Here is a 27,916-nt window from a genome sequence, read left to right on the forward strand (position 1 = left end):
ACAATGAAATGTGTGTTGGTGGGACGGGAGTGTGCAGCAGTCCGTGCTGATGCTCTCTCTTTCTCTCTCTCTCGTTCCCTCTCTTTGTGTTGGGTTTTGTGCTGCACTAGCCGTGTGCAAAACAGTGCCACCTGCAGGTCTTTACAAAAAAAATATAGCACAGAAAACGTCTTCCAACAGCACACACTCGCTGGCCACTTTATTAGTTACCCGTGTTCAACTGATCCCTCGTGTGAATATCTGATCAGTGCGTTTAGACGCGCAGAGATGCTCAAGCTGAGTTGCTGAAGTTCAAACCCAGAATACGAATGGGGAAGAAATCTGACTGAAGTGACTTTGAATGTAGCACCAAACTGCTGATCTGTTGGGATTTTCCTGCACAGCCATCTGTAAGGTTTATAGGGAATGGCCTGAAAAGAGAAACTATAAAGTTAACGGAGACTCACCGGGTGAAACTGCTTTGTTGAATTCAAAGATCAGAGGAGACTGGTCAAACTGTTTCACAGTATCTCAATTAACTATTCTGTACAACCAAGATATGCAGAAGAGCACCTCTGAATGCACAGCACGTCAAAGAGTTCTTCTAGTATTTTTGTTGCATTACTCTTCAGGACAGAGAGCTCAGATGTTGCACATGAATATGCGAAGCCTCTAGGGGTTACAGCTTCTAATGCTTCTATTTAACACTGGAACCACTTTGGACATGACCTTCCACGTCTGCTCCTGTTGTTGCTTCAGCCCCTGGTACTCTCTTTGTCTGATGTCATTGTCAGCTGGAATTAATAAATCTATGTAAGCTCCCTCTGTCCTCGGCTCTTGGCCAACCACCACTATGTATGGTTGGTTGTCCAGCAGCTGCCTGAAGTCCTGCAGGGCCTTAGTCCTGTTGCCCTCTGACCACTTTCCCCCATAGCAAGCAGGTCTGACCCAGATCAAAGTTCAAGCAGGTCTGGCAATGATGGCACTATTTATGTTCCTATTTTCCTATTTTAGTTAGAAGACCCAAATGCCATGTTGCAATACTATACTGCTATGGTAGCCAACGTTTCAAATGCAGGTTTGACAGGTTTGTGAGTGTTCACTTTATCCAAAACCTAGCGACAGTTTACTCATCTTTGCCAGAGGGTGGCTGTAGCTCAGGAGCAGGTCACCTATTGATCAGAAGGTTAGTAGTTCGATCCCTGGCTCCTCAAGTCTCCTGTTAAGAGTGTGTCCCTACACACTGCTCCTCGGTGTGGCTGCAGAGAGAGCAATTTCCCCATGGGCATCAATAAAGTATACATTATTATTATTTATCTTATGTCCATGCTACCACATGCTGGACAGTCTCAGGGGAAACGTTGCACAGCTTACACCCTGGGTTCCTTCTGCTGTGGCAGATTCCCGCCTCTGTGGATCTGTTCTAATGTTGGAATATGCTATCCTTTTCTAGCAACCGGTAGGATGTCAGCCAGTTTTTCTTTCTGCCGATGAAACACCCCATGGAGGCGCGTGTCTTCCAGAGTATGTCTTCTTTTTCCTTGCAGCACTCAGGTAGCTCTGTACCCCGGGGGGCCAACTTCGTGATATATTCATGGATACTCATTCTTTCATCTTGAATAATGGCTCTCACAGTAATCCTCACCCTCCCTCTTTTCCTTGGTTATGGAGTCTTAGGTTGCTGGACTTTGTGTGGAACTGTCTGTACATTGTGAGTTTTCATGTCGTTTGGGCAAACTTCGATCACACAGTTTTACTCGCAGAATGTGCTATACAGTGTGGTACAGCAACATTGCTTGCTTACTATAACTGCCATTTCCATAGTGCTGCACTTACTAGTAACAATGACTAAAACTGCTGTTGGGAATATAAAAATGTAAAGTTATTAAGAGTCATTAAAATTGATAATAGTCTCTGTGTTTTTAGGCTTATAAGACGTTTTGTTAATTTGAATGTTTCTGGTTCAGAACCTACTTTTCTTTCTATTTTCTCAGGCATCTGCTGGCAATAAAATAATATTTATTCCCATTAGTAGAAAATAACAGTTTACACGAGGAAAGAGAGTATTGGTTTTATTATCCTCATTTCATTTGCACCACCCAGGACTAAAATGATAAATGGCAAATAAAACAACAACACTCACAAAAAAGATCTTTGCATAAAATCAAATGCAAGTGTGGGAGTTCATCTGCAGCCATAAATTAGAGTACAATTAGAGATGAGGAAAAAAATAAAAAATGTAAAACTTTTTAATGATTTGCTTACACGAGAGTAATTTGATTTCATTGTATAATTTATTGTGTTGATGTCAAAACCACTTGGATTTCAAATGATTGTGTGTAGATAGATTTACTATGCACATGTTAAGGGAAGTAAAATTGTTAATACACATTTTAGCTGGAAAATCATACCTGTGACATTAACAGAAAGGTTTTGTTTTTGTTTTTTAAGATATTGTGCAACATTCTGCAGAAACCTCTGCCAGGGACTTTCAAAGCTTAAGGGATTTGGATGATTCCTCAGTGACACAGTGTTCAGTTGGCCCGCAGCTGGCAAATATTAGTCCAACGGCTGCCACAGAAACATAGTGAGGTCAGATTCAAGAGTATATGTGAGCCTTCAAGAGTTTTTTCTACAAGTAAATGCATGAAAGAAGACATATTATGTACACAGAAGAAATTAGCCTTCAGCAAAAAACCCTGATTCATGGAGGAGTCCCAAATGTCTCGTGTGCCACTGTAGGGAGGTCAGTGGCTGGTAGAGATTCAGTGCCTTCCTCCGGCTCAGTTTGGTGTGGCTGGTGGATGTGACCAATGAGCTGTCAGACCCGCTCCAATCTTCTCATCCAACATCCTCCCCTAGCAACAGCATCAGCAGCGCCAGGTCCTCAAGCTGACTGGAAAAGGTCAGTGGCAAGCCTGAAATTTGACTGACACACCAGAAATGCAACTACAAGGTAATGTAGACGTGGCACACAATGTAATGTTGAGTCCCATGTGAGTGATGCTACACAGATTAGACTTTTAGAGCATGTGCTACTACAACTCCAGTTCCCAAAATAAGGACAGGACGCTGTACAAAATGTAAATAAAAACAGAACGAGATGATTTTTAAATCTTACAAACCCATATTTTATTCACAATAGAAATTTGAAAACATATCAAATGTTTAAACAGAGATTATTTCATGAAGATATATTAGCTCATTTTGAATTTGATGGCAGTGAAGTGATTGAAAAAGGTTGGGATGGGGGAGGAGCATTTCACAATAAATTAGATGAACTGGTCACAGGTCAGAAAGAACAGTTTCAGAATAATGTTTCTCAACATACAATTGCAACAACTTTGAATATCTCACCATCTACATGATATCAAAAAAAGATTCAGAGAATCTGGAGAAATCTCTGTGCGCAGAAGACAAAGTTGAAAGTCAGTATCGGATGCCTGTGATATTCACGCACTCAGTCTGCACTGCATTCAAAACAGACATGATTGTGTCACTGTCAGTGAACACAGTTTGCATCCACAAGCAGAGGTTCAAGCTCCATCGGGCACAACAGCAGGGCTACAAGAAGAAGCAGAAGAGTCGGTGTGCTGAACTGGCCAACCTACAGTCCAGACTTTTCACCAACTGAAAACATTTGGAGCATCATAAAACCAAAAACACTATAAAGAATAGTAAAAATTTCAGCAACTGGTCTCTTTGGTTCCCAGACATTTACAGGCTGCTGTTAAAAGACGAGAGGATGCTACACAGTGTTAAACATGGCCCTATCCCAACTTTTTCCAAGATGTGTTGCTGTCATCAAATCCAAAATAAGCAATTATTTTTCTTGATATATTTTCTGTTTCTGGGTTTTTTAACAAATCATTTTACTCTGTTTTTTTAAACAACATCTCAATATAATCCTCAAGAACATCAGCTACAGTTGTGTGCTGTGTGCTTCCAGCTCATGCCATATCTTATCACACTGATCTTGACTCTGAAACATTTACATATGACAGGTGTGAATGTGAGTAGATGTACATGGACCCCATCATTTGGAAAGCGAGTTTTGGACAACATTGTGCTTCCCACTTTGCCGGAACAGTTAGAATTTCAGGAGGACAAAACTATTATGCACAAACTAGATCCATGAAGAGATTTCTTGTTTTGAACTTGACTGGCCTCCATTAAGCCCTGACCTCAGTTCCATCAGCACCTGCAGGATAAAAGGGAACTTAAGCCAAGAGCCACATCATCTCTCAACAGCTGCACTCAATCCCTGCAGCCAGTTTCTGAAATATAGCAGAGAACAGTGGCAGCAGTTATAACTGGACACTAATGCCAACGCTTTTAAGCACCTAATTTACAAGAAATAGTTAAGCTAGACTTTCACCTAAGCCAACATGCACACACGTGCTCAGTTCTACACCAGGGCAAGTGTTAATCCAGCCAATGACTTATTGCCTTGGCAGGCTAAATACTGTTAGGATTAAAAGACATACCAGGCATCTTAACCCTCAGGAGAAAGACACTGATTAACCCAAAGCCCGTGCCACATACCTGTATTCCATGCCTGGAATATGAATGAGAACTTCCCATTTCAGGGAAGAGTCGGTGCAGCCAGTCTTCATATGAGAACGGTGTTTTCAATACATTCAACATGCACCAAATGTCAGATTAAAACGTCAAAACTAGGAAAAAGGTTTGAACTGCCATCAAACACATTTTTGAGGGTTTTAATTCCCTGCAACAATGTGGATGTTGTTTGTAGGACCAAGCGCATCTCGACTTTCCTTCTGGCAAGGCGCTAGTGCGGGATTTCAGTGTCGGCTAAGGCCACAAAGCGGTGATGCCAAAACGTTGTCGGATTGTGTCCCTGCCCATCTGTTTGCACATTTCAATCACAGTTTATGTAGCATAAATAAATGAGACATGTCCTGAACCTTCCTTTTAAACTCAGTTTTGCATGTCTGAGTTATTTTTCCTGAGGCGCCACAACAGGCTAGTCAAGCCAGGTCAGATACACACAGCTGAATTAACCAAAGGATTGAACTGGTTTCATGTGCTTAGTTCTGCTCTTGATCTCGTCTAAACTCTGCTTCACTCCCTTTTTTTTCTCTTCCTGTGAACTTCCTGCCCTCTCATATCTGCCCACGCATTCACGAGAAGAAAGTTCTAATACTTTAATACGTTCCAATCTATCCCCTCTTCACAATCATTTCCTCCTAGCTCTTCGCAGCCTCAAATGCAAAGCCTTATAGTTTGTGCAGATATATCGTAAAAGTTGGTTATTTTTTTATGTGCATGCCAGTAAGGCTTCAGAGTATGAGGATGTCAGGGTTAAAGATTCTAAAAGACAAAGCAGGTTAGCTTGCTGTGACCTGTATACGGCTTCCTGAAGTATATGCTGCTCTGCTCTGTCTCCTTTCAAGTCTGTAAGTCAAAACTACACATATTTCACTCTCAAGAGGTTTTCAGCTAGTGACTCTCTTGACACACGCCAATCTGTCTTGGTGATGTGAGGCACCGAGCTAGTAAGAGACAAGAAATGCAGGTGAGGTCTGACTCTGCTGAACGAAGCAACGCATTGGTGCAAGGGGGTTTACCTAGGTAGCTCGATGCAGTGACATTTACGAAAGCCTGCCAGAAAGTGTCTGTCAGAAAGAGTGCCTACGCTACACTGTACGCAAACAAAAACAGACCATAAATCACAAAGATGATGAAACTTGAATGTCTTGCCTGCCCCAGAAAGTCCAAGCTAATCTGTCACTCAAGATAAGCTCTCTCAGCTTTAGTGAATAAGCATTGGAATTATGCAGTGGAAGTGAATGATTGGCTGGCATCCAGCTGAATTCGAGCCTGCTTCAACCTGAAAACACTCTGAAGTTACCATTGAAGGCATCCTAACTGCATGTAGGAACGAGTCTTTCTGAGAAAAGCACCGTTGCTACTAACCACACATGCAGAAACAAATTAATCTGTGAATCTTTGGACTGATAAGCAGTGATTTCCACCCTGATGGTGAACCCTAATGACTCTAGTGACCCCCTACTGCCACTTTAACACACGAGTGAGTTAAGACATTAGTTCAAGCAGCAGTGTCACACAATAACATGAGCTAAAACTGTTAGGCAGTGGCAGAGGAGCATCTTTTTGTGGTCTGATACATAAAATAACCGTTTTTCAATGCGGTCTTCAATATTGGAAAAAAGTGGAAGCATTGGGCCCTCAAATAATAGCCTTTCATGCAGTGATTTTAATAGCTAACAACAACGGCATCCGATTTAAAGGTGCTCATTCTCATTCCAACCGCTTCACACTCAAACCACCTCGTTGCAATCTGGACCACCGACTCCCAAAACCCTCCACCCTCGGCTGTACCTAGAAATTCTGTCCATAAAGCAACAAAAAGCAGCCATAACCAGGTCGAGCACTCGCCAGGAATGAATCTCATTTATTGCTGGCAAACCAAGCCTTCCCTATGGTTGTGGAGGTCGAGCTAACACACACTACAGGCAGTTTTAGCACACAGTTTGCCTGATGCTATGATGAAGGCTTGGTGGCACAGCAAACAGTTGTTGCCTTCTTGTGATTCAGGAGCAAACTTTGTTGAGTAGATTTTCTGATGTTACTGTTGGACAGTCACATCTGCAGGTGATGTTTTCACTGCTGACTCCTTTCCATGTGTGGCATGACCCCGAGCATGTCCCAGATATCTCAGGTATGCCGAGCAACATCTGCTGTTGATGGCTTCCAGTGTGGGAAGATCAATCTGAGTCTTCTTAAAAATTATTGACAAAGTACTCCTACATCTGTTAATACTATGTGAGGCTTTAAATTACTACCCAAACTGATTTCAGTTTATTAAAACTCCGTAGGTGGAATTGAGTGTTTTTGACTAGGTTCCACTGGGACCTCAAAACAGTTGCATTTTTAAAAAGCACTAATCAAAGCAGAAATAGAAAACAAAGTTCTGACATCAATAGGAACAAAATAACTGACAAAACAATTGAAAATGGAATAAAAAAATTCAAAATTCTCTCTGGGGTCTGCATGGACTCTACTGGGTAGGATGATTGATTGTAACATGCTGGCAAACAGTCTCTGTTTATAACTATTATTAGACAGCAAGTATTTGCAAACTTTCTCCTATCAGTTTTAGAGTGACTGCAATCAGTCAAAGTCAGACCACAGTAGTTTGGAGACCGGATGCCTCCCACCAAGTGACCTTTGCACTTGTTCTATGACTGCCATTAGTTGTCCAGAGGTTCAGGGTGCTGCACCTTCAACCTCGGAGCGACCCGTTGGTTCTGGCAACTACTTTAAATCGGTCGCTGCATGATAAAAAAAAAAATCAGAGCAATCATCTGACAACCACCATTTGTCTTTCTCTTGGTTGCAAGGAGGTCACTGTCCTATTTTGACTATGCATGTATGTCCATCTGTTATATAGATGGACATAGCCAGATGTCAGATATAGAGTGGGTGTTTGAAACCTATAAACAACCAATTTACATGCTGTGATTTCAGCTATATTTAAAAACAACTGAGTGTAATCTGAGTCTGCATACTTGCGCTAAAGGTGAAAAGCGTGCAGAAGGATCTCTCGACCATAACTGGTCAGTGATATGTGCCCTATCTTTAGCTCACAGTGGTAAAGAGAACTTCCAAATAATCCCGGATAGATTCCGAAATGTATTAACTTCCAAGGTGAGCCACACCCCTCCTCTGGTCAGCTTTTAATGCGACTAACTAACCAGACAACCTCCTTTGTGTTGTTCACTTTTGTGCATTTCTCTGTCACGTGTAAAAAAGTTTGCTTTGACAGCAGCAGCTCAAATGTGATTAGAGCTACAGACGTAAAAACAGTCCTGGGTCTGATTGCATGAGACACTTATATTAACTTGTTAAAAAGGTGAATGATATGGGCCTTGAATCTGGTTTGGTTTTACGGCACTGATAGAAAGCCTCGATGTCTTTCTGGCATTGCAGTTTGTAGTAACAGTTAGTGTTTCTTCCACACAGAAGCTGAAGTTAAAAGTGCCTTTCAGCAAGACACTTAATCCTTAATTGCTTCACTAGAGCTGCCCTGATGTTGGCATTATAGACTTTGAAAAAGGAGGCTGCCAACTACTGTGAAGACGATCAGCTTTTGTGGTTAAACAGCTCCTAAACACTCAAACTAAATTAAGATTGCAGTGCCACGCCAGTGCTATTTGGATTTAGGCAGCAATCGGATGCTCTAAATCCACACATTTTCAAAAACAATGTTCTCATTCGCACAGATCAGACGCTAAGTTCCCCTTTTACTAAGTCCCTAAAATGTTGCTCTTCAGGATATAAAAGCATGAGCGCACATCACTGGAAATTGATTTGGGTAAATTCAAGGGCTCATTTCCAAACAGACAGATATACGATAAAATCCAGCGGATGTCAGCAAAGGGCGAGCATTTACCAGTTTGACCTTTGCAGTTGTGTCGTGGCACTTTCTAAATCAATTACAAATCCCACTGCGTTGCTTTGCCTCGAGTCCCATTTTTATAGCTAACGAAGCTCTAAAACTGCACGGAGCACATCAACATGTCTGCAATCAGTGCTCGCTGATATGATGTGTGTTTCAAAGGCTACACATACTAACAGGGTAATAAATATGATTTTAAATAGAACAAACCTCAGTCATAACCCATGGACAGGGTCAACAATAATCACAGCTCTGATTTCATTAGTGCCGGCACAGAGGAAGGATATTATTCAGCAAGAAACCTCATCAGCTCATCGAAAGAACATCCTGCAACACGCTCTGTCTCCCTGCCTCTCTCAGCCCTGAATCCTCATATAGTTCCTTTTTTTTTCATTTTCACCTACTTTACTGTTAAGCCCATCTCCCTCCTGCTTTCCTCTCTGTTCTTATAGCTCAGGGCTGTGCAGGCTGTTCTAGCCCTTTTGCGGTTTTTGGCTGAAAGAAACAAGAAAGACATTTTCCCCTGAGAAATTAGTCAAAGCAGATCGTGGCTTCATCAGGCAAAAGCAGGGATCTGTCCCATAAATGCAGTAGAAAAGAAATATCAACAATAATGAATAAAAATAAATGAAATAATAAAGAAAGTTTCAGAATGACACAGACATCATGGGTGGAACTTGGATCTGCCGGCATAAGGATGAGGGATGGCAGACATTCCTCCTCCCAGTCTCTCCCGTTTGTGCTTTCTCTCCCTCCCCTGCCCTCTTCTTCTTGGTGGCAATTCACATTCAGTGATGTCTTTATTTCCCAACATGCCTCGGCAGGATCCTGTGCCAGCCAAGTAATCTGTGCCAACTTTGTGACCATGCCAATCCAATCACAGTAATCTTGCGCAGGGCCAGAGGCCAAAGACCTGCAGCCACGTTCCCATATAACATATACATAAATAAAGCTTTCACAGCTTCAGTGTCTGTATGTTTAAATCTATTTTTAGTGACCGAGATGTAGTGAATGATCCAAAAGTAAAATCCAAATCTAAAAAGAAGTAAAAATATTTATTATGAGGTAAAATGTAAACCTACAGAACTTTATCTTCTGTTCTAGCGGAGATTCGGTTTTGTGGAATTTGCATATAAAGGTCAGGTCTATGCCACAGTTTTGTTATTGTTTTTTTCCGTGATATTATTTTTTAATTAAAAGTGTTTCCAATGTCATTAATAAAAGTTAACACTTTCCACTCTAGAGATCCCTGTATCTGTTATTAAAATTCAGTCTGCAGCAATTTTTCAAAGGTTGTGGAGTGTGGCACATTCAGTGAAGATTGATGATGATGACTAAAAGGATGCAGATTTGTTGTGCTTCATTTCTGTTGCAGCAAATTTGCTAGCCTAGAGTTTAGAGTTGATTTTTTTATAACAGGTTCAATAACAGTGGCTAATGACTCATTGTTGTAAGGTTCCTGTTTGCTCTCTAATTTACAGTTTTGATTGGGCTGAGGTTTTCAAATCTCACTCCAGTCTGGCGATGGGATAAGGACACTTATTGCATTTTAAACTTCATCCAAGCTACTCATTGAAGCCAAGATTGCTCATTTTTCATTTCATTTGTGGAGCCATCACTCACTAAATTTGAGGAGTTTTCTTTTTCATGATGAGAGTAACCCCAAAACAGCTTATCTCGCTTTAAGTGTCACACTGTGACTTTACAAGACTATGCATAATTTGTATTAATTGATGGAAACACTTGAACAAAACTACATTTAGAGCATTTATATGGATCATGCAAATGAGTAGTTGTTTTTAAATTTGACCAAAAGTGAGCTCAGAAATTACACCTGGAAGGAGTCACTTTGTTTATTTGTGTGAAGCTTTGTCTCTCCTTTAGTATGTGCATATTTGGGAGATGGAGTAGACAACAACATCAAATGGTTTGTGTCCCCACATACTCATCCTCTAATTGCTAGCTATGCTCAAAGCTAGCACTTACGAGCATCACGTTACACATTACATTTCATTGCACAGACCATTAGCGTTCTGGCCCTTTCAGGGGCTTCTCTGGTTATATTGATATGGTTTTACTTGTTGTAATGGCATTTGTTTTACATGTGAGCAGAGACATTAGCATTTTATTAGGTACACCTTGCTAGCTACTCATCACATTCCCAAGAGATCCATAATGTGATGAGAACGTCACAAAATTGCTGCAGATTTGTTGGCTGCACATCCATGGTGTAAATTATCCTAAGGTGCTCTGTTGGCTTGAGATCTGGTGAGTGTGAAGGCCATTCGAGTACACTGAGCTCATTTTTATGTTCAACAAACCAGTTTGAGATGATTTGAGCTTTGTGACTGCTGTAGATCATCTGCTTCAAGGTTTAATGTGAGGTGCATTGAAAGATGCTCTTCTGCATACCTTGGTTGTAATGAGTGCATATTTGACTTGAAGTGGTCTGACCATCATCCTTTTCTCTTTTTCTGTGCATTCAGAACACCAGCCTGTCTTGCCAACAACCACGCCACATTCAAAGTCTCATAAATCACCTTTCTTTTCTTCTGATGCTCTGTTTGAACTCCAGTTGGCTGTCTTGACCATGTCCACATGAATGAATGCAATGGATCGCTGCCAAGTGATTGGCCCATTAGATATTTTGGTTATGAGTATTGAACAGGTATAGCTAATAACATGTACAGTGAATGCATATATGCAGATGCCTGTTGATTCCTGCTATTCATTGGAATTATATAAATGCAGCTGCCATACTGCTCAGGGCCCACTAAGTCTCTTAATGCAGTGGAACTATATGAAGAGTTTGTACTTGGTTAATCAGTTTGCCTTGAAATGGGCACTGCAGGAGAGACATTTGGCTCAAAGTCTCTCCTCCTCACTGCTGCATGTCTTTATCTATTAAGAATCTATACATAAAACAAAAGCTTAATTTCGTTTCAGGACAGTTGCTAAACACTAAGCTAGTCTGAGCTTCTCAATCATGAGGTATCATTTCTTTCACTGAACATCAATAGGCCTGATATTTTATACAGGAACTGGTCAGAACCCAATGAGTGAAATGGCAGTGGCAGAGATGCATCACATGTCTTACTGTAGAGTGTAGTGCTCAGTCTGGCTAGTCTCTTTTTAGTTAATTTTGGGGAGTTGAAACGCAATCTACATTTTGGTTACACTGCTGCAATGACTCATGTCCATGTAATGGACTCCAGTGTACTCTATAGTTGTATTTTTGCTGTCTGATGTCTTCAGAAGACAGTAAAAGTAGAGTTACCGTCAGGCTTGTGTAAACAAAGCACCATGTGTGGAAGAATATGTTGGTGATTAGGTTGTCTGGCAAGCTGCCCCACATCGGAGTTAGTAAAGTGGAAATAATCAAAGAAATAATCAAAACCAAACATATAAAATGATAAAAGTGTTTTTCTCTTGATAGCTTCAAATCACTCATCTGTAATTTCTCCTCTATAGAGGTGTGAAGTTGAAGTTAACCCGACGATTACAGCCATACTAGAAGCATTAATGTCACATTAATGAGAGGGTGACTCCTCCTTAATGGGAGAATTCGTGCAACAGTGCGGCTATGCTGGCTGGTTTAAGATGCAGATTTTGTTCTTTTTATTTTAGACTTCAGTTTCAGTTCTGTTTGTAGATTTTATTCAGATCTTCTAACCTTAATTTAAAAAAACGTTTTTTTAGATATATCAAAAACTACACTACATATTTAAAAACACAGTTTATTATTAAAAATATCCAACTGATGGTGATTAATGACACAACAGTAGCAGGACACAGTACATTACAGGGGTGAGTTTCACATCAGTCACTGATGTTAGCATTAGCGCATTAACATTAACATTAGCGCAGTGGCTTGAGCTACACGGCTGTAGCTAACAAGTTGTTCTTATTGTATTCTGGTTCCTCTGCATCCTGCTAAACAACAACAAAAATTAGGATTCCTAAACTAAGAGAGCTGTTAAACTTTGATCAAGAAAACATAATGACTTTTATCCAACGATGACAAAGTTTATTCGCCGTACACCAGTATGCTTTGACATGCTACTTAGCACTTTGATGCACCAAAGTGTTATACTCAAAATCACACACAGATTCATAATGACATCATTTTTTCGCTATTGGTTTCTCAATGTCAATTTCTCATCTCAACTTTACAGCAGAGACCACAAAGTTGAGAACACCAAGTTTAATCTGTTTGATCTGCAGTTCCTAAATAATTTAGTTCTTCCGATTATCTCGATAGATTATCTCGACAGAATAACTATTAATAAAACTGAGTTCTTATTATGAGAAAAAAATAACAATTTAACAACCTAAACAATATATGACATTTTTAAATTTTTTTAATTTCCTTCAAAGCATGTGATTGGCCAAAGGTAGGCTTCAGAAAAACCAAAAAAGTCCTATACTCGTGTACTGTATATCAGTCGGTGTGTTGTAGGCCCAGAAGGAGCTGTGAAAGATGGTAGAGTTTGGACTGAATCCAAAAACTCATCCCATTTAGGTATAGCGTTTAAACAGTAATCAAATGATAGCACATTTGTTTGAAGGTTATGTTGTAAAAGCATCCTGCTGTGTAACATAGGTTTTGGGCTCACTGCCCAGATATTTCACACACTTAAGCTCATAATGGTATTTCTTAAGCTGTCAATCATCTGTCTCTCCCTCATAAATAAAAAGACTCGGACCATGAAAGCAGACACATTTTTTAAAAATTTCACTGTACTTAGTAAAAGACAAATACTACCCTCAATCATTCGCTCTCTACGAGGTGAAACCTCAAGAAAAGAGGTTTTTAAGAGGGTATATTTCTGAGGCAGTTATGTAACCAGCACAGTGTGATATAACCGAGACAAACAAGGCCAACCATCCACAGACATAAATAGATTAGAAGTCTGTTAAATGACTCATTTGTACCCTATTGAATATCTTTAACCAGTCTCCCAGTTGGCTGTCCAGCTGTTGGGTGCATATTTGAGCTTCAACAGAGAGCCAAAAGGATTTGATAATTGTAATATCCATCCATCCATCCTCTTCTGCTTATCCGGGGTGGGTCACAGGGTCAGCAGCCTAAGCAGAGAATCCCAGACTTCCCTCTTCCCAGCCACCTCCTCCAGCTTGTGTGAGGGAACACGAACGTGTTCCCAGGCCAGCCAAGAGATTTAATCTCCCCACCGTGTCCTGGGTCTGTCGTGGGGCCTCCTTCCAGTGGGACATGCCCGGAACACCTCACCCAGGAAGTATTCTTGTCTGATGCCCAAACAACCTCAACTGGCTCCTTTCGATGTGGATCATGTGGATCATCATTTGAGCAGGAGGTGCTCTACCCTGAGCCCCTTCTGGTCAAACTCCTATCTCTAAGGGAGAGGCCAGCCATCATCCGCAATCTCGTTCTTTCGGTCACTACCCAAAGTTCATGACCATAGGTGAGGGTAGGGATGTAGGGACGCTCAGCTCTCTCGTCACCACCACGGACAGATGCAACGTCTGCATCACTGCAGCCGCAGCACCAGTGTGTCTGTCCATCTCTCGCTCCCCTCTCCTCTCGCTCGTGACATGGGGTGGGCACTTCAACCTTTTACAGCCGAGGACTATTCTCATTTTAAGAAGGAGGCCACCAGCTGATGAAGCAAACAGAACCACATCATCTGCAAATGATATGAACTGAATCGGTGACAAAGGGCAGCCCTGGTGGAGTCCAACACCATCGGCAACAAGTTCGACTCATTCCTGGCTATGGGGACCAAGTTCTTGCAATGGTTGTATAAGGATCGAATGGCTCGTAGCAACAGGCCAGACACCCCATACTCCGGAAGTACCACCCACATAACACTCAGAGGGAAACTCCACAAAATGCATGCGGACTGGTTCGGCAATCTTCAGTCATAATTGTAATATGAATTATTAATTACATCACGTTTGGATCTCGGCTGAGCTGTGCCCTGATCACTATCTCTGTATTCCATCATTTCCCCTCACTGGAGACAATCTGATATCACAAAAATCAGATGTAGAAAAAGCTTGAATAGTAAAGACAAGCCTACAGTACTGTTAAATGTCTTAAACATTACCTCACTGAAGGAGAAAGCAAATTCAATTAATACAAATTGGATGAGAAGCCAGCCTTTGAAAGCACATGACAGTTCATGTTTGCATATGAAAATGAGACATCGCATTATTTATTGTTCAGGCAGATGGTTGTCTCTTTTCCTGGGTGCTTTTTCATATTCTTATGTTTTGACAGAGCCTTCTGTTGAATAATTGAATTTCAAGTTTTACTTACATCTGTTATATTCATTAGTACGGTGCTTTTACAGTTTTGGAGACTGTGCATCTGAAGAAGAAACATAACAAATTTCTCCACAACCTATAAGCTTCAGTTTGCACAATTACTGAGCAAACTGTGAAGATCTTCACTAAACTGCAAGACCATCTGTTAATAGTCTGAAGTAACACATAGCTGGTTGTTTTGCTTTTTTAAGAAAGTGCCTAGATGAACTTTTACAGCCTGTATCTTCTTCATTAATGAGGCTTCACAAGTTTTCGTTCCCTCCAACCAAACTGCTTCGCTAATGAGGGAGGTCCTCAGCATGAACTATACTTGCTACAGGTCTTAGTGTCTGTGGAAGATACTGTACATCTTTTAAAGATAATACTAAACCAAACATCCCTTAATGTCCTGCTCTGATCTAGAATAACCTCAATTTACACTCAATCCTTTGTTATCCTTAGAAATTCTTTATATAAATATATATAATATATATATTTGTATTTACATATCACTTCAAAAAAAGTCAGTAGTGCTGTGTGGTCTATTCTATAAAAGTTAAATACAAATGAACACATGTAGAGGTAAGTACAGGTAATACAAAAAATTGCATACTGCACACCTGTAGCTGTGTTAAACCAACAGCTAGGTGACCCAGAACAACATAACAATCATTTCGGTTGAGCTGTGCTTACAGAAAGTACTCAGCGTCACACGCGCACACACAAAAATACAGTCTTTCAACACTTCCTGTCACTGTACAGCCCCAAATCTTTCTCCTCCTCATCAGCGTGGTTCCCATGGTGACAGCAGAAAGAGCAGCAGAGAGAGCAGGGTCAAAGGCTCAAAAGTCATCGTGTGGGCGGAGCCTTTAACAGGCACCTGACGGAGGATAGGCAATAAGATACAACATTACAGAAAATAGAGTTAACAAGAAAATATAAATATATATACAGATATATCTATATATAGATATATATAGATATATATATATCGAGATATATATCGAGAGAGATAGATAGATAGATAGATAGATAGATAGATAGATAGATAGATAGATAGATAGATAGATAGATAGATAGATAGATAGATAGATAGATCGATCTGATAACAGATACAAATAAAAACACCTTCAAAGCAGTGGTACAATATAGTGGTCCCTCGCTATAACGCAGTTCACCTTTCGCAGATGCTTTGCTGATTTTTTTTTTTAACAGCGCATTGTGTTCTGCGTCCTGATTGGCTGTAGACCATTGTCAATCAATCTCGTGTCATGTCTCCTGTACAGTATAGGATGAGTTCAGCTTGTCAAATTTACATGAATCTTCGATCGTTACCAGTGTGACTCTGAAGTGCTGTACTGTATGTTGTGGGTGCCTTTGGTTTCATTCTATAATACTGGACTTATTATTCTACGAAGGTTTGAACTTTGAGTGTTTAAACAAAAGAGAAAAGTGGGAAAATGTTCATGCCTGTCCTCGGAAAGTGTATAAAGTGTGTAGTGAGTGGTTTTACAGCCTTAAAACATCTATAATAATTGTAAAACATAAAGTTAGCTACTTCGCAGATTTCACCTATCGCGGGTTATTTTTAGAACGTAACTCCCGCAATAAACCAGGGACCACTATATAAAGAAACGAGGGGCGACTCAAGACTTTTCGCTGTACTTAAATTTGTAAGTATGTGTACATCTTTAGAAATAAAACTAGGTTTGCTGTAGTTGCTCAACTAAAAAAATAGAAACAAAAACGAAATCTACGATTCCATCTGTATGTTTATTGAACTTCAGGGAGAGCAAGCAGTGGTGTTACATCACACAGCAGACACTATTCAATGAAAAGTGCGTCATCCAGGAACAACATTGATATCAAGTTGCATCAGGCTCTCTCTGACAGAGCTCTGCATGTGACAGGCTGATCGATCACTCTGCATTTGCTTCTCAGTAATTAATCAGAGGAGCTCATAGCAGTGGTTTGAAGGAGGTGTGGGTGGGTGTGAAATAACCCAAAAAGTATTGGAAAACGGTCAGAGGATTTCAGGCCTCAGAATCGTCGATACTGATGCACAACTACAGATCCGTCCCTAATGCTCCATGAAAGTCGGCAAAAATCGATTCGGTTGTCAAAAAAAAGAATCGTTCCAAATAACTCTCGAGTCTGTCTGCACTTGTATAAGTGTTGATGCACGGGATTTGTTTCACTTCTGTTTGGCTGATACGTTCTCAGTCACATAACCTGTTCGAACCATTCCCGCCCCTTTCTTTGTCTTTGAAATGGGCAGACAATTATTGCCATGTCTGCTAACCTGTCATGTTTACTTATTGTTCTGAGTTCTTTTTACTTACCTGTGTAGGTGGAAGGAGATGAGGAAGGACTGGGCGACGACGAGGTGGGGTCCTGTCCTTTCCCTCTGGACTACGACCGCTGGGTGCATCACCTGGCTCGTCCCCTGAACAAAAGCAAAAAATAAGATGATTTTAGCATGACAGTATATAAGATTAGATCAAGATCAAGTTAAGATCCCAGAACATGCTCACTGATGAAAATCTGGCATTAAAATCCCCATTAAATTAAGAGAGAATACTTGTGGAAGTTATTTTGGTTCTGTTTTTACTCTCATGGTTGCACACAATCTTGCATTATTTATGAGTGTTTTGTTGATTAGAACTAAAAGATTTATGGACTTCGCCGCACCCACCCACAGCTTCGCACAGTGTGAATACCGTTACCTTACAAGGCATAAACTCACACAGATGTGCAAAATGTTGCTTCGTCTAATGGGTATGCGGCCGCACTTTCATATAGGTGTGTGTGTGTGTGTGTGTGTGTTGGAAGGACTCCAGACTTATCGCAGGAGAAACTCAGGTAAGTGAGTGGATTAGGACAGGAGGGAAACAGACTTTGCCGGTGGCTAAACACAGTTGCACACACGCATATTTCAGTCTGAGACATTGTCATACACACCTGCACTGTCGCAAGAAAACTCGTTCATAACGAGCTCGCGCTCTCTGTAATATCTTGGCACAAACACGCTAACACACACACACAGAGTCATACACACACCTGCTTGGGAAGAAATCTGATTCCGTCTCTTACAATACATATTGTCATGCAGTACAATAGACAAAGAGCTTCTTTCAGTCGCTGAGGAATGAGGCGAGTTTGTTAATGTTGAAACACTCACACAGATATTATATCTCAGTATTACAGACAGAAAATATGAGAAATTTAAAACAGAAACACGGACAACCTCCTTCAAAATATCAGCGTGCGAGACGCCTGATGTGTTTTTGTTTTCCACCGCGTCTGTGCCGATGATAGAGGTGATTTACTCGCAGCAGAATGTTTACCAATTAGGCATCTGTCCTTTATTGTGTGCACCGTTGACAAATAGCAGCATGGAGCAATATGGGACCCTGGGTTCCTATCTGAACAAACATTGCATTCACGCCTGTGTTTGTTTGTGTGTGGTCTTGCTCTGTGACCATCTGTTCCCATCAGAATCGAAAACCTCGAGTCACATCTGGTTTGAACCTGTTTAGGAGACAGAATTGGGTCGTGTCATTATTGATTTGCCACAATAACAAGTGCAGCGAGACGAATTCATGTTTCATTTTTAGCACAATATTAACCGAGCCTCTCTTTCCTTTGCACTGAGCTTAGTTTGATGAAAAATGTGGGAGGGAGGCAGGCGCATTGTCCACTTTGTTAGACAACATTAACTTTGAAACATCAGAGCTTAATGTTTCCCCTGAGTACGCGCATGCAGATGTAAGCATGCCCAGTGCATTAGCGGCATTTTCCCCAATCAATTATAGGAAACAAAATGATGACTGAAGGAAAACTATTAAAACCTGAGCAAAATACATGCAGAGAGTTCACATATATATATGTATATATATATATGTTGTAGTGGCAACAACACAGTTGCTTACCTACCTCAGTGACCTCGTGCCCAGACTCTGCTTCCTTAACAGAAGTTGTGTCAGAGGGATTAAAGAGATCCGATGCAACAATTACACAACTGATCACCAATCTGTGACCTAGGGTGTCCTTATGTTCAAACATAGTGTAGATTATGGAGAAACTGTGGTTTATACATAAGTCCATTTACAGAACGCCACTCGGGTTCAGATCAGTCAGGCCGTTCCTCCCAATCACACCCCTCCATTGCCCATGTGACCATTGAAGTCACTGGATTAAGCACCCTCATGCAGCCCACCCAGCGACTCCAAGAAGGCGGGGTGCACTGATCAGATAACTGCGAACAACAGTAAGCAAGCAAAAAGGATGCAAGTGCAACATCCACAGCCTGCTGCTTCTCACTAAGAGCAACTCTAGATTAGATCAGAGAGCAGCATTCAGTCATAAATATTTTTTTGAGTTTTCTTCTCAGTATATGAAACTATATTAGCATTTTAACACTTTAACACTTGAATACTTCAGCATTGTCCTTTTAGCTAAATGCAATTTTAAAATTTGGACTTTTTTTGTGCAATTTGTCTTGTAAAAAAAGGCAAGAAATTTAATTGTAAACCTTCACTGATATTTCCACTTGGATTTACTTGCTTGAGCCCGTGTCACTTCAGCTTGTATGTGTGTGTGCATGTGTGTGTCACAACACACAGTCTCCTCCTACATGCCCTTTGGCATGTTTGTTTCTTAGCAACAATCCAGAACACATCACGTATAGCAGATTGTCTAGAAATATGTGTACGGACACACACAGCTACAGGTGATTAATTGCTTCTGGACCTACTCATGGTGTAGTTTAACCTTTATTGCCACCTGCAAGGATGGGGTTATCGTTTTGTGTGTGTGTGTGTGTGTGTGTGTGTGTGTGTGTGTGTGTGTGTGTGTGTGTGTGTGTGTGTGTGTGTGTGTGTGTCTATTTGGGCAAATTAATGACATACTGAGGGACAGTCAGTGAACTACAGTAATACACTGCAGTTTCCGTGTATCTGCTATCGCACATCAGCCAAAAGCTTCAGTGTTGTTCCATACAAACAGCGAGCAGCTCCATTCATGCACGGTTTGCATCCCCAAAGGAGCTGAGCTGACACTTTACAAGGCAGGACACCAGTGGTCACTATGTCCTGCGATAAACTGCAACTGTAATGGCTGTAGAGGGCAACTGGATAAAAATGGGAACAGATTCACTAACTCCTCCTTTCCAAAACAATAAATATGTCCCTGTCACCTCTGAGTTGTAATTTAGACACTTTTCCAAAACAACAGGATTGGAGGAAATTGGATTTAGCTGAAGAACTCACCCAGAGGTGACAGTAAGAGTCCAAAGCAGGCGGAGAATTGCCATAAATGAGAGCTGTAGTGACCCATAGACAGGAGACTGTATGCCCAGCGTGGAGTCCCTCGCTCTTTGTTTCTCCTTACATATAACTTCAGAGGACCTCGGCTGACATTAATGTACTGCAGACTAACTCGAACCATAAGAGTTGCTTCACTTTCCTAAAATAACACAATCTGAGCAGTTTAATCTTCACTTTAACGTCTGACACGTTTGCCTCATTGACCAGCATCTCTCCACACTGCTAAAATGTGTGTTCTGTTGAGAGGGAAACACAGAGCCTCATTGGTAAAACACAAACTTCTGCTTTCCAGAAGCACAGTATGGCATCCAGTGTTACATGATGTGTGCACCTCTTGCTGAGTCAGGCTGCGAGTTAAAGGTGCCCAGCTTTAGCCATCTCTCTTGGGAGAAGAAGTGTCTTCTCTCTCTGCACCGCCAACAACACATTTTCTTGAGAGAGGTCCTGCACACTGCAACGTGTGGCTCAGTGACCTTACAGCTTTGCAACCCTTTGAAAGCTAAGATTCTTCTAATTTGCGGCCTCCAAATCCTTTCCTTGGTATTCTTTTCTCGTTTTGTGCAGGAACAATTAAATGCTTCTTGTTTGGCATTTCTCATCGGCTGTGGATCTTGATCAATAACAAGACCTAATTAAATTTTTAATGTCAGATATATTTATGTTTTTTAATGCAACATAAATATATTCATCCATGCCCTTTTTGCTCTCCTGGTAAACGTTCAACAGTCTGGGAAAGTTTTTTAAATAAACTAAAAAATAAATAAATAATTTTTTGTGAGGACTGTATGAAACATTGGCAATAAATGGCAAGCAAAACACAATGTGTGCCACTGGGGTGGAGAAATTCATTCTCGTCTTTGTGACACATAAATCATATATTTCGTGTTTTCATGTTTTCCTATTTTAGACACAAAGCATTCAAACTGTAGCCACAATCATAATTTGCATCTGGAGCTCTGTTTGTAATATTACACTTTAGCATTCCTGCAACAACTATTCCGGGAAAGCCGCTACCCAAACATCAGCATAGCTGTGTCTGATTCCTCCATTTGGCCATCTAAAAAAAACCCTACTGACAGCACAGCTTCTTCCTAATGGCAGCAGACGCCACAGTGTATGTGCTGCATGTGTGTGTGTGTGTGTGTGTGTGTGTGTGTGTGTGTGTGTGTGTGTGTGTGTGTGTGTGTGTGTGTGTGTGTGTGTGTGTGTTTGCTTGTGCCCGTGGAACAGTTGTCAGGAGAAGCATGATCTGAGGAGCCAAAGTTAACGATGAACTGACAGCAGAGGTGAAGATGTATATGCGCTAAGCATGTGTGTGTGTGTGAAATAGAAAGTGCATTAATGATCGATCGCATGCGATATCAAATACTTGTGGTGTACTGTACAGAACTGTCAATTTAGGCCCCAATTAGGGGCAGTCTTGTTGTTCCTCAGTTTATATACACGGAGCATTCGCTCACACACACAGACACACACAAGCTAATGATGCGAGGTGACCTTGAAAAGCGTCTGGATAGCTCGTGTGTGTGTGTGGGCGTGTAAATGTATCCCAAGCATTTCCAGCTGAATCAGTAATGAGCATTTCATTACTTCAGCCTCAGTTCCCCAGGGAGGAAACACACACACACGCAGAGCAGAAAGAGCATGGTACAAGGTAGCTGTAGATTATTCCCTCAGCAAGTGCTTATTAGAATTAAATTATATTATGATAGTGACATTTTCTTTAAAAGCAAAGAAAGAAAGGAGCCGACTTCCAACTTCAGTACATCCTGACATGAATGACTACTTTCTATGCAATCTTGCAATGAAAGCAGCGTGATTCTGATATCCTGTTGAAACCTTCGAGGGCACTGTACTGCAGTATTATTCACTGCAGTCATCTTGTTATTTACTGACTATAAAAAAGAGAGTATGGGTCCCAGTATAGCTCACTGGGTTGAATAGGTGACCCACATGCCATAAAGCTATCACAGAGGCCTGCGTTTGAATCCACACCGAGGTCATTTACTGTGTATCTCTGTTTCCTGCCTTCTCTCATTGTCCTATCTTTATGAAGGCTAAAGAAATCTACAAATAAATACATATAAGAGCATAATGGAAAACGATATGCTTGTCCTTTATGTTATGAGTATCTATAGAAACGAAACGCATCCTCTCTAACCCCTCTGGGTAATTTAGCATTACATTTCCAAGGGAAACGGAGGAAAAAAGGAAGAACACAGAGAAGGTTCATGGATGTAGTAAAGGAGGACATGCAGAGGGTTTATGTGACAGAGGAGGATGCTAGGGATGGGGTGAGATGGAGGCAAATGATCCACTGGGCGAAACCTGAAAGGAACAGGTGGAAGAAGAAGAAGATTTCCAAGCACTTTAGTAAGATTTTAAGAACGATACATTGTAACACCATAGTTACAGTTTATAGACGTCCCTTAAGTACCACGCATCCAGGCAATCATTAAGTTAGTGTTTTAAAATGAGGATAGCTGAGCATGTGTGTGCCTGTTCAAAGCACTGCTGTGCAGAACAGGAAGATTGGTGGGTGAAGGTGGATGAAAGAATGAAGCGAGCAGAGTGGCTCTTTGAAGGCTACACATCAACAGCAAGCCGGAGAGGGTGTTGTGGGAGGCACAGCTAGACAAAGCAAGGGCAGCATGCTTCTCCAAAAGGTCAAGTATGAGAATAATAGCATCCCTGCAGAGAGGAGGACTAATATACAGATGATGTCGAATCAGATTTGCATGAACAATCTCCCTCAAGTGCCGACATGACCAGAAAGTCAGAGGTAAAGAGGGGCGGACTGAAAATAAGGAAATAGATGGGTTGATAGACGAGGAGACAGGCAATGAACGGTCTGTTTGATAGAGGTTATGGGTGTGGCAGCATAAGTGAACCCAACCATGCTGCCGACCTTTTCAGTAGATGTTCTGTGATTTGCAGCATCTCGCATAAAGTTTTGCTACTTTTATCTCTTCCGTGTTGAGCAGCACAGAGAGCTTTGCATAAAAGACAAGAGCAAAGCGAATGTATAATTCTTTAGTGAGCTGCATCTCCTAACCTGAGGATCTGACAGATATTAGCAAAAGCGAGATACGCGACTGCACACGTACATCATTGATTCTCAGTCTTTTTGGCCCCACTGTTGCCCCCATTAATTGGTGTGTGAAGCAGTTAGCATCAATGCACCGCAAGCTGTGAGTTCCAAGCAACAAAATGATAAAAGAAAGCATCTGTTTAAAGAAAAATGCCCAGCCCAAGTGATTTCACCACAAAAAGTATCAGGAGCCAAAAATAAATAAAGTTAAATGCCGTATTTTTCAGACCATAAGGCACACCGGATTATAAAGCGCATTAAGCGAAACAAAACAGATGAGCTCATTCTCTTTGCTTCCTCTACTTCTGTACCATTGATTAATGTTGAATTCCCTCGCAGCTGCTCTATTCCTGTGTTGTTGCAGTATATTATGACTAACCTCGTATTGTGGATCTCAGTTGTTCTCATGATTGAAATTTGGTCCGTTTAAAGCATCCTGCCATGCGATTGCATTTGTCCCTAACCATCGGGAACCCCCACGTTAACTTTTATCGAGTGGAAAAAAAAGTGATTCATTCATCATTCATCCTCCAGCTTCACTGTGTTTATGTTATGCTAACATAGCTGTGTCGCTAGTGATCACGTAGCACATCATTATATACCAGCTAGCCCAACTTCAGTAACCCTACAAACGTCACTGCTGTTTAGTTTTCTTCTTCATTTATGTCTGAAGTGATAGCAGAGCTGTACGTTTGAATTTTTTCACAAATCTCTCAGTCAGAACATGCAATGTCATGTTTAGGTGGAAACTAGCGAGCTAACTTCCTGCTAACTTCTAACTCTGTTAAATTTAATAAATTTTGTTTTCATGGATGCCTGGATGTTAAACTTAATTGTTATACCTGGTAAAGCAGCAACGCTGATCATGTTATTACAGATGAAAGAATTTAGACAGTTTTTAACTCTCAGTGATGCCTCAGTGTTCATTTGACTTTGGAACGTGAAGTAGACGGAGTTTTGGACCCAGATTACTCCGAATCCGTGAGGCTCCTGCCTACGGTAGCTGTAATGCTCCAACAATCCATCAAGCGGTGTGGCTTCGTAGCTTCCCAAAGTCTCACCAAAATACTAAAACATTTTTTTGACATATTTTGAGCGCCGTGTACCACATATAATCCGTTCAAGGTCAGTAAGCACAACCAGAATTCATACATAAGGCGCACTGTTGATCTTTGAGAAAATTAAAGGATTTTAAGTGCGCCTTATAGTGCGGAAAATATGGCAGTTCTGATAAATGTAGTGTCTGGCTCACAAATAGTGGAAAAAACAAGAACTTTCTTGTTATTTAGTTGTTTATCTGTTGGTTTACTTACTTCAGTGTAAAATGATTGGCAATAGTAGTGGGGAATCCTTATCAATAGAAAAAGCTGCAAAACTAATGAAAATATAGTTAAAAGATCCAGCAGGCCAGATTCAACTTTTCACCGGTCAGATTCTGGCCGTTATGTTTGGCATCTCTGCAATATACATTAACTACTTTTTTCCCCCTTTCCCAGCAGTGTTGAGCTTGGTGGTCAAAGCGACATGGCAGAGGTATACTATGAAGCAGAATAAGTGGCTTAGCCAGTTAATGCAACCTTAGGAAAGGCCACTTCCTAGCCAGTAACATTGCCACGGTTATTCAGTGCTCTTTAAGGTGGAGGTGCATAAGCTGACCAATCAATTCTGTGGAAAATTCCATTCTTCTTTTAGGGAGGCTAATTAGGGAAAGACAGACTCTCAGCAGACGGGATTTTACTTGCCTCTTGAGTATTGTACTTTTTGACCTGACATGAAATTTGCAAGTCAGCTACCTAAGTGGTCATAAGCACCATAAGCAGTATATGAATTCAATGACATAAAAGTTGTACTTAATCTTCCCATGCCTTCATGACAGGGCAGTGAAACTGAAAAGTGTATGAATTTATACAGTTTTGGATCTAACTTGGCTGCATTATTGCATTATTATATTATAAAATAATCACAGGAAAAACACTGCACTGTAGTTACATTATTATTATTATTATTCAATTTACCTAAAGCTATGGCCGATAGAAACAATAAAAAAACAACCAAATACACACAAGGAAAGAAAATACCTCCAACAAAGCAGCACAAAGAACAATAAAGCCATTTTAACAAAATCTTAAAAACTGTAAATGAGCTTCATCTTCGAAATCAGCACAGAGATCATATCAGGAACAGATCTGTTTAACACACAGCAAGCAAAACAAAACAAATCAGGTAATCATTATGTTTTCTATAACTTACATAGTGCTTAACGAATTTATTATCACCATTTAATGAGAGCAGCAGCCCTGAATTAACAGTACTGGTAATTATCAAAATCAGTGTTTCTGCTTCCGTCATGGTTAATCCGCCAGAATTTACAAACTCTTTAATCAAAATGATAGTTTAAAGCTAAAATATATAATTATTGTTGTCATTACTGGATGTCAAAGTGTACTGTTTTATAAAAAAGCAGAAAATGGTAAAAACACTTTATTATATTTTGAGTGAGATGCCAAATTACAGTTTTTTTACTTGTATTCTTGAACAAAAAAAGAACCGCTTTAGTGCTTGAATGTTTTGCTGGATAGCATGAATTCATTTTTTTTTCTTTTTTGCTTAAAAAAACTGTCTTTTTTTTTTAAACAGACTGCTGACAGATTTATATAAATATATTACATATATAATTATATAAAACATTTGTGTTTTCTTGTCTTTATAACAGGTAATCTAATAAATTTCCCTTTTTGTTTTTATAAGTAACTACAAGCAAGTATAAGAAGATAGAAAGACGATATGACGGGTTTGGACTGCCGGTGTGAAGCAGCAGTGGAACAGTGGGATATTGTTTGCATTTACTAGATGTTTTACACCCTGACGTTCTCCAGCGTATGCATGTACAAAGAAAGCAGTTTTATCTTATAGCACTGATCAATTCGTTCATGAGGCTCGCTCTGGGAACTTTTATAGTCACCAGTGCCGATTGGAGGCCTTGCCAGACTTTTTATTGTTCTTCCTGGCTCCCTTTAGACAGCACTGAATGCTTATGAATGCAGATTAAACTGTACTCAGGCGGAGGGGCAACATTTTTAATCAGTAGAAAAACTGGCCTTTCCTTTTAAAATGAAATAGCTTCTGAAGGCTTTGCAAAGCTGGCTCAAGGGAAGTGGGGGAGAGGCCAACAGAGCAACGCAGACATTATGGAGGGAAGATAGGTGGAACAATGTGTACACTATCCTGTTTGTATGTCTATTATTTATTTCAGGTTTATGTTAAGAACCAAACACTGTCAGCAATTTAACTGTGACTTAAACTGTGCGTTTGCAGATTCCAGTGTGCTTCAGGAACAAAGAGGAAGCACAATGCACAGACTCACTGCTACTTGGCCATGAGAAATGGCACGTATACCCCACCACCACGTCCTTACTATCCTTATCGCTCCGTGTGTTACTCCCTTTCTCTCTTCCTCTTCCTTCATTGTCATCAAATAAGGACCCATGGGAGGACAGACCACCTGGTAACCATAGCTACAGGGATTGAGCACCCCATTGCGAGTAGTGCATTCACACATTCTCTTACAGACACACACACACAAATGCCTCTTGTGCTTAAAGAGTTCCTGAATATATTACCAACGAGTATGCAGCAGAATATAAACCAGCCTGTGGTCTTGGTGCTTTCCAGAGTGGTATTACTGGTTGTAAAGTGACTCGTGGATACCTGGAGGTTATAGTTTCCCTATCTCAGCATTCAACCCCCCACAGTATAGTACAGCAGCTATGGTGATGTGGCATTTCATTTGGAAGAGAAGAGAAGAGAAGAGAAGAGAAGAGAAGAGAAGAGAAGAGAAGAGAAGAGAAGAGAAGAGAAGAGAAGAGAAGAGGAGAGGAGAGGAGAGGAGAGGTGATTACATTTACATTATTGACGTTATGGGACCTGGATGTCTAGGGAGACAGAGCGATCGGAGATGGGCCAGTTGAAGAAGGGATTGTGCTCGTTTAAGGAAGGAAAATCAATCAGTTTAATCTTGGTGAATTCCAGAAAAAGAGAGAGTTTGAAATGACTAAACGACATAAGAAGCACAGTAAAGATCAAGAGAATAAAAAGACTCTGCTGCAATGTAATAAATAAGTGATACTATTAAATAACCTACAAAGAGGAAAGCTATATCTGACTGCTGATGCAGAAGTCCATAGATCAGAATCCATTAGCTTCAGCCTTTGCATTTATAGGCGTTTATCATATCGCTTTTCCACTGGTGACAGTGAAACAAATGCTGCGCCTGAATCTTCACCATAACAACGTTTTCGAAACGTATGACAACACTGTGTGAGAATGAACTCCAGCATGAGTTTGGCTGGAGTTCACCGTCTCCGTCTAATGGCACAGATAGCTTGAACTTAAGCTGCCTGCTTTTAACTGCTCATGTGCTCGGATGCCTGTTTTTTTCCTTTTGTTTTTGATCGGCGAGCATTGTTTGCCAACTGATTCTCCTCCTCCCGGCTGAGATCAACTCGCCTTGATGTGGAAAATGGACTTAAATCAAATAATAATAGACCGCGTGCTGTCTCGGCACAACTGAAGCAACTTCACGTTGCCCACATAAATAAAACACATCCGTTTTGGAGCTTGACTTCTGCCACCCGCCGATATGGCCTGGCACCGCGCCTCCCTCTCTGCCCACACGCGCTGCCCTCGTCCCGCCTCAGCTCTCAACAAAGCCGAGAAATAATTATGTCAAAATATTTGCAAAAGAAATTCTTAATCTTTCTCATATCTGATAGATCTGGGTTTAGG

General features: G+C 40.8%; 1 protein-coding gene across 1 annotated transcript in view; it reads right to left on the reverse strand.

The window, feature by feature from the left end:
• Window positions 1-12,343: 12,343 nt before the first annotated feature.
• The window catches only part of LOC146649277 (glypican-5-like), a 65,236-nt gene continuing 49,663 nt past the window's right edge, over window positions 12,344-27,916 (reverse strand). Inside the window, exons 10-11 of the mRNA XM_085387111.1 lie at window positions 17,056-17,159; window positions 12,344-15,593 (exon numbers count right to left, since the gene is read on the reverse strand). Coding sequence (XP_085243237.1) covers window positions 15,498-15,593; window positions 17,056-17,159 — 200 coding nt within the window. The 3' untranslated portion in view covers window positions 12,344-15,497. The remainder of the gene's footprint in view (window positions 15,594-17,055; window positions 17,160-27,916) is intronic.

This window comes from Rhamphochromis longiceps, linkage group LG17 (assembly GCF_057381845.1).
Source record: "Rhamphochromis longiceps isolate RC_006_pf linkage group LG17, R_longiceps_female_GT1.1, whole genome shotgun sequence".
NCBI lineage: Eukaryota > Metazoa > Chordata > Actinopteri > Cichliformes > Cichlidae > Rhamphochromis > Rhamphochromis longiceps.